General features: G+C 34.5%; 1 protein-coding gene across 1 annotated transcript; it reads left to right on the forward strand.

Moving 5' to 3' along the window:
• The first annotated feature begins 2414 nt into the window (after positions 1–2414).
• Positions 2415–6773, forward strand: LOC106754464 (TMV resistance protein N-like). The gene is made up of 5 exons (XM_022777963.1): positions 2415–3005; positions 3647–4760; positions 4857–5144; positions 5238–6041; positions 6126–6773. Exons 1-5 carry the CDS (start codon positions 2497–2499, stop codon positions 6591–6593), a joined length of 3183 nt encoding a protein of 1060 aa, XP_022633684.1. The 5' UTR covers positions 2415–2496; the 3' UTR covers positions 6594–6773.
• Positions 6774–7224: the final 451 nt, after the last annotated feature.

The raw sequence follows: 7224 nt of genomic DNA on the forward strand, positions 1-7224 counted from the left end.
CTAAAATTTAATTAAAGTTTTGGAGTGGGGCTAAACCCACTTTAACCCTGACCCTAACCCACTTGAGAGGGGGTTTTGGGGGTTGGGGCTTTTTTCTGGCCCCCTACTTAAGGGGTTTCTTAAAATAGAGCTTTTTCAATAGTGGGTTGGGGCTGGCCCTGGGGCCATGGGTTAAATTGACACCTCTAAATATGGCTGAAAAAGATTTTATGTGATTTACATATTCAGTAGAAAAATTATACTGAGGTTTTTGTTGACAACCAGGCAGCAATTGCAATTGCAAATAATCCAGTGTGTCATGGAAAAACTAAATATTTCGACATCAAACTCTATTTTTTGAGGGACATGCAGCAAAATGGAGAAGTAAACTTAGTTTACTACAACAGAAGATCAATTAATTGGCTGACATGTTTATAAAGCCACTTCCAGTCAGCAAATTTGAATTATTAAGACAGATGTTGTGCTGTCATTGAAGCTTATGAAAGTGTCAAGCACTTGCTTCTTGCAATGATCAAGCACAACACCAAAGAGCATTCTATTGTGACTGTTCTGTTTCAAGAAATTGGTCACTCTCTCGAGATTGAAAAATCCACTAAATTGTTCGATACAACTGCACTGCCTAAGCTCCATTACAAGTTGATAAAACTTGTTCAGTTATTAAACTGGCCGTTCAAAGATCCTAACCAAGTAATGATGGCTTTCAGTGTGCTAACACCTTACTATAGTGAAGAAGTGTTATACAGCAAAGAACAGCTGAGAAATGAGAATGAAGATGGGTTTCAATCCTGTACTATTTGCAGACTATATATGATGATGAGTGGAAAAAATTTATAGAGAGGATGCGTCGAGAGGGAATGACTAAGGACAGTGATCTTTTGACTGATAAACTTAGGGATTTGAGGCTCTGGGCTTCCTATAGGGGCCAGACCCTATCACGGACAGTTAGAGGAATGATGTACTACTACCGGGCTCTCAAGATGTTGACTTTTCTGGATTCTGCGTCAGAAATGGATATTAGAGAAATGGACAATTGCCCAAGTATTCCGACCACTTTTGTAGTCCACTATCATTTGGGATGGTGTGGTTTCAGTGGCTCGTTTACATGACATAATGTATTAGTCCTCAATGCATTAAATCCCGATACTTGTGTTTATGTGATATATTTTATCTGTCTAAGGCCTCAATGCATTAAATCAGGATCACCATAAGTTGGTGTATTTGTGAAGTACTGCTGTTTCTGAGCTATTGCGGTTTCTTTTAAATGAACTATTTTATTGTAAGTTTATGGTTTGCTCTATTTATTGTAATATATATAATTTTGTTTTTTATTTTATTTTAATACATTAACAATAAATGTTCTGAAAATAAGTTCAGCCCTTGGCTTTATGGCCGCAGGAGGTGCTGTTGAAAATGTTGGGATAATCTTAAATTTAGAGATTTATTATTTTGTTAGTTTTGAGTCTAGTAATATTTGGTTTGATTTGATAGAGATAAAATAGGAATGATAGTTATGATTTTGGTTTATCTAGGTAGAATATTATTTTATGATAAAACAAGGAGATTTTGTTGTTAGGTAAGTTGATACTTTATTGTTAGTTTTTATTATTTGTAATTGGTCCAAGGCTCAATTTGCATCTATCTAAAAGTTGCCAAAGTTTAATGAAAAGAACCCATCATGGATTGAAGAATAATATTATTTGTGTGGATCAAACCCACAATGAATTAAAGAGTAAAATTATTTATGTGGGTCAGATTACGTGTGTACAGTGAGATTTTCTCAACAGAAAATACCAATGCCGCTTATCCATGTTCCTATTCATATTTGAGTTTATCTTTCTTGTTTGGCTATTGTTGCCTTGAGTTTATCTGTTTTGTGGATAGGGGAGATTAATTTTTTGCTTTACTTTGATGATCAGTTATTGTAATTAGTCAAACGTTTTTTAAAATTAGTTTTGGCCGGTTATCTTCTGATTATAATAAGCACAATTATTGGAAAAGCTATGTGAGAGAAGCTTCAACGAAAAAACACAAAATCACAGGAGCTTCTATATAATTTATATGATCTTCATAGAAAGAGGATGAAAATGAATCATAATAAATATATATTTTTCCTGTTCTGTGAATAGGGGAGATTGATTTTTTGCTTTACCTTGATGATTTTGTTAATGTAATTACTCAACTCGGACGTTTGTTAAAATTAGTTTTGGCCGGTGATCTTCTTATTATAATAAGCACAATTATTGGAAAAGCTGTCAGAGAAGCTTCAATGAAAAAAAACACAAAATCACAGATAGGAACTTTTATATAATTTATATGATCTTCATAGAAAGAGGTTGGAAATGAATCATAATAAATATATATTTACTAAATAGAAAAATAGATTTAGAGTCTTTCACAAAGACACTTGGGTGGATTTATATTTCTTCAGTGTTTGCTTTCCACTTTCACAGTCATTCCAATAATAATCTTTTCTCTCAACAACTTTGGCTTTCAGTAATGTCACCTAACCCCATCGTTCAATACACCGCTTCTTCATCTCATACAATTTACAGATACGATGTATTTGTGAGCTTCCGTGGTGAAGACACACGCTACAACTTCACTGGTTTTCTCTTAGAAGCTCTCTGTAGAAAAGGCATCGATGCCTTCAAAGATGATGAAAATCTCAAAAAAGGTGAATTCATAGCACCCGAGCTCCTCCATGCCATTCAAAGCTCTCGACTTTTCATTGTTGTCTTCTCAAAGAACTATGCTTCCTCCACCTGGTGCTTGCGTGAACTGGCAGAGATTCGTAACTGCATTCAAACTTCCCCAAGACGTGTTATACCTGTCTTTTATGACGTTGATCCTTCGGTGGTGCGCAAACAAAGTGAATGTTATGAGAATGCATTTGCAGAACACGAAAAGAGATTCAGAGAAGACAAAGCGAAGATGAAGGAAGCTGAGAGATGGAGAGAAGCCCTCAAAGAAGTAGCCGATATCTCTGGCTGGGATATTCGAAATAAGTGAGTAATCCTCTCCCGTTTCAAGATTGATCACAATTATATATTTATTATGCAGTGAGTTATATAACCTTTCTATGTCCTGTTGTTTTCTTAAATATTCATTATCCCTTTCTAGACTAGAGTTTAGCGATGTTAGGAATTTAGGAAAAGTTGAAAACAGTGGTTGTTGTGTGTTAGTGGTATGAGTTTGGGAGGGATAGCTTGTAAAAGGTAATGTATTAGTTCTTGAGAAGTTTTGAATGATAGAAGGTATCAATTGGTTTGATGACAAATCTAGCTTTATTGATATGTTTGCTGAATGAGTTAACCTGACAATACTACAGACTCACCCTAAATTATAAAAACCTCCCTACTGATTTAGTTTATCTAACACATTCTGCATCTTTAAAGTTGTTTATCTAGTAGACTAATTATAATACATTTTCATGGGTTCTAAGAGTTTCTCCATCGTAGTCACGATTTATCTTGAGTCATTATGAAAAAACAAAGGTTTAAGAGTAAACATGCAAACTGACTCCAAATGACGAAAATGATAGTTTGAAAGTTAAAGTCTTTTACGTTAAATATTATTTTGTCCTATAAATGCATGTATTCTTTTTGTTCTTTTGGGTGATTTTCTTTTTTTTCATTTAAAATTTCAGGCCACAATATGTAGAAATTGAAGAAATTGTTCAAAACGTAAGAAATATTTTGGGTCCCAAAATTTGTAGTCTTCCAAAGGATGAACTAGTTGGGATAGAGCGTGGACTTGAAAAATTAGCAAATCTTGTTTGTTTTGAATCCGTTAATAATGTTCGAGTTGTTGGAATCAGTGGGATGCCTGGCATAGGAAAGTCTATTCTTACTCGAGCTTTATACGAAAGAATCTATCATCAATATGAATTTCATTGTTTTATTGATGATGTAAGCAAAATATATCGAGATTCAAGTTTATTAGGTTTACAAAAGCAATTAATTTCTCAGTCTCTAAATGAGAAAAATCTAGCAATTTCAAATTCTATTGAGGGAACATGTTTGATGTGGTCTAGGCTGCACAATGTTAGGGCACTTGTTGTTCTGGACAACGTTGATGAATTTGTACAACTAAAGATGTTTACAGGAAACAGAAACACTTTGTTGCGTGAATGCTTAGCTGGAGGGAGCATCATCATCGTAGTTTCTAGGGATGAACATATATTGAAGAGGTATGGAGTAGATTACATTTATCAAGTCCAGCCATTGAATCGCGAAAATGCTATGCAGCTGTTTTGCAGAAATGCTTTCAAAGTTAATCATATTTTGAGTGCTTATGAAATGTTGGCATGGGATATACTATCTCTTGCAAATGGCCATCCCTTGGCAATTGAAGTAATTGGGTCATCTTTGTTTAATCGAGATGTGTCTCAATGGGAAAGTGCATTGGCCAGGCTAAAAGAAAAAAATAGTAATGATATTATGGATGTTTTTCGTGTAAGTTTTGATCAGCTGGATGAAGATCACAAAGAAATATTTTTGGATATTGCATGTGTCCTATGCGATTATGATGAGAAATATGTCAAGGAAGTTCTAAACTTTCGTGGATTTCATGCTGATTATAGTCTACAAGTTCTGCTTGAGAAATCACTAATATCAAAAATGGGTACGTGTATTTATATGCACAGCTTGTTAAAGGATTTGGGCAGGTATATTGTCAAAGAAGAATCACCTAAGGAACCCCTAAAGAGGAGTAGGTTGTGGGATTACAAAGATTTCTGCAAAGCTATGTTGAACAATCAGGTAAAATTAATTGATTCAATTATAATTTTATGTTGCCATTTTTTTAGAGTACGAAAATCTTTCGAAAAATATGACCATTTTATTCTTTGTGTGTAGACAACTGAAATTCTTGAAGTCATAGCTGTCAATTCAGGAGGTTGGATTCCAGGTTGGAAATCTGAAACTGTGAGGATAAATGGTCTATCGAAAATTGAAAAACTTAAATTTCTTAGACTTGAGAACGTGAAGTGTTCAGGAAGTCTCAGTCATCTTTCCAATGAACTTGGATATCTTACTTGGAACAAGTATCCTTTTGATTGTTTGCCTCAAAGTTTTGAGCCAGAGAAACTAGTTAAGTTAAAATTGAGAGAGAGCAGTATTCAAAGACTATGGAGTGGCACAAAGGTGATGTATATTAAATTTATATTTCTAAAATAAAATTAAAGAAAACTCAAGTGTCATTATTAATTGGGCTCTTGTATTTGCTAATCGTTGTAGGGGCTACCTAATTTGAAGCATTTGGATCTCTCTTACTCCAACAAATTAGTTGAGATGCCAGATGTTGCAGAGGCCCCAAATCTTGAAGGGATACTTCTTGAAGATTGCATACAGCTCCGAAAACTCAGTCCATCAATTGGTCTTCTGAGCAAGCTTACTATTTTGAATTTGAAAGGCTGTAAAAACTTAGTAGGCTTACCCAATAGCATATTGGGCCTGAATTCTCTTGAATATCTGAGTGTCTATGGTTGTTCAAAACTGTTTAATAATGTGTTATTAGATGAAGCAAGTAACACAGAGCATTTGAAGAATCTTTGTTCACTTAAAGGTCCTATTCAGTCCCACTCAACATTCCCTTTAAGAAAAGAAGCACGAAGAGAGTCAGTTAGTTGTTTGTTACCCTCCTCTCCTACTCTCCCTTGTTTGCGTGAACTCGATCTAAGATGGTGTAACTTAGTTAAAATCCCTGATGTCATTGGAAAGTTATGTTGCTTAGAAAAGTTAAATTTGGAGGGAAACAATTTTATTACATTGCCTAACCTCAAGGACCTTTATAGACTATATTATTTAAACTTACAGCATTGCACGCTATTGAAATACTTGCCCGACCTCCCTTCACAGACCAACTTGCCCCCAAAGGTTTACTCTCATGAGGAGCAATATAGGGAAGCCATCTTTGTTTATTCAAGAAAGAACAATATATATGTGGCAGGATTAAAGATGGTCGATGGCCCAGAAATAGAAATGCTTGACTGGGATCGGTGCACTAGCATGGCTATTTCATGGATGCTACAAATTCTTCAGGTGTGTATGTTTCTTCCTTACACTTTCCTTCTTTTAATCTCTTTTTATGTTGAAAAACAACTACTAACGCATAACATAACTCAGTCGTGGTACAACTCGGACTGTCTTACATCCCTTCCATTCCTCAAAAGTCTTGGAAGTTCTACCCATGGATATGAAATACCAAAGTGGTTCAACAATGAGTTTGTGAGCATGGACGATTCAATAATCATAGATGCCTCTCCTTTTGTGCATGACAATAATTGGGTTGGTGTTGTGTGCTGTGCAATACTTAGTCAAACTAGGTATTTGGGAAAGTACAAGTTAGGTAATATGTGCCTATTTTATTACTCTCGTCAACAGTTCTGCCATGAACAACGCATATTTCGGGACAAACTTAATACACGTGACTTGAGTTTGACACGTGACTTAGTACGCATATTTGACGTGCAATTTCCTAAGTTTAAAGTGAAAAAATATGGGTATCGGTGGGTAAGTGTGCAAGATCTACATGATCCATGGTTGAAATTTGGCAGCTCCATACCTTCAGAAGACACAAAATTGTTATTATAAAATTCACTTGTTTTAAAAGTAAGGTGAGAAGAAATGCCCATTGCCTTTCCTTACAAGACACAATAAATTTCATTTCTCATATTTTATTTTTTTAGTTTCTCTTCACTTGAACTCAAGCAGGTTAATGTTCTACTAATTTTAAATGTGCAAAGTTAACTTAAATAAACCGCTTACTTCTACTATCCCCTCTCTCTCTCTATCTATCTATCTATCTCTCTCTCTATCTCTCTCTATATATATATATATAAAAGTTCCACAAAGTTATTCGCCTGTGCTACTATATGCAGAGGAGTTACTAATTTTAAAATTTTTTTTTACTTCAATATATTGCAACTTATATTTTCATGTGTCAAGTAACATAAAGTATATAAAACATGAATAATAGAAGTTGCGAGTAAATTAATATAGAATATTATATTAAGATTAAGTTGACCAAGTAATTTGACCCATTTGCACTTGTCTAGCCTGGGTTTCTACATAGATGTTAGGATAGTTTTAGGATTTTAACAAATGAAGAAATTTTTTTGCTCTTCAGATTCTTCACAAATTGTTCTTGCAGACTTTACTTCCTGCATCTCTTCAAATTTTTAAAATAAAACCTTTCGAAACAACTATTTTAAAAAATTCAAAA

The sequence above is a fragment of the Vigna radiata genome, unplaced genomic scaffold (assembly GCF_000741045.1).
Source record: "Vigna radiata var. radiata cultivar VC1973A unplaced genomic scaffold, Vradiata_ver6 scaffold_691, whole genome shotgun sequence".
Taxonomy (NCBI): domain Eukaryota; kingdom Viridiplantae; phylum Streptophyta; class Magnoliopsida; order Fabales; family Fabaceae; genus Vigna; species Vigna radiata.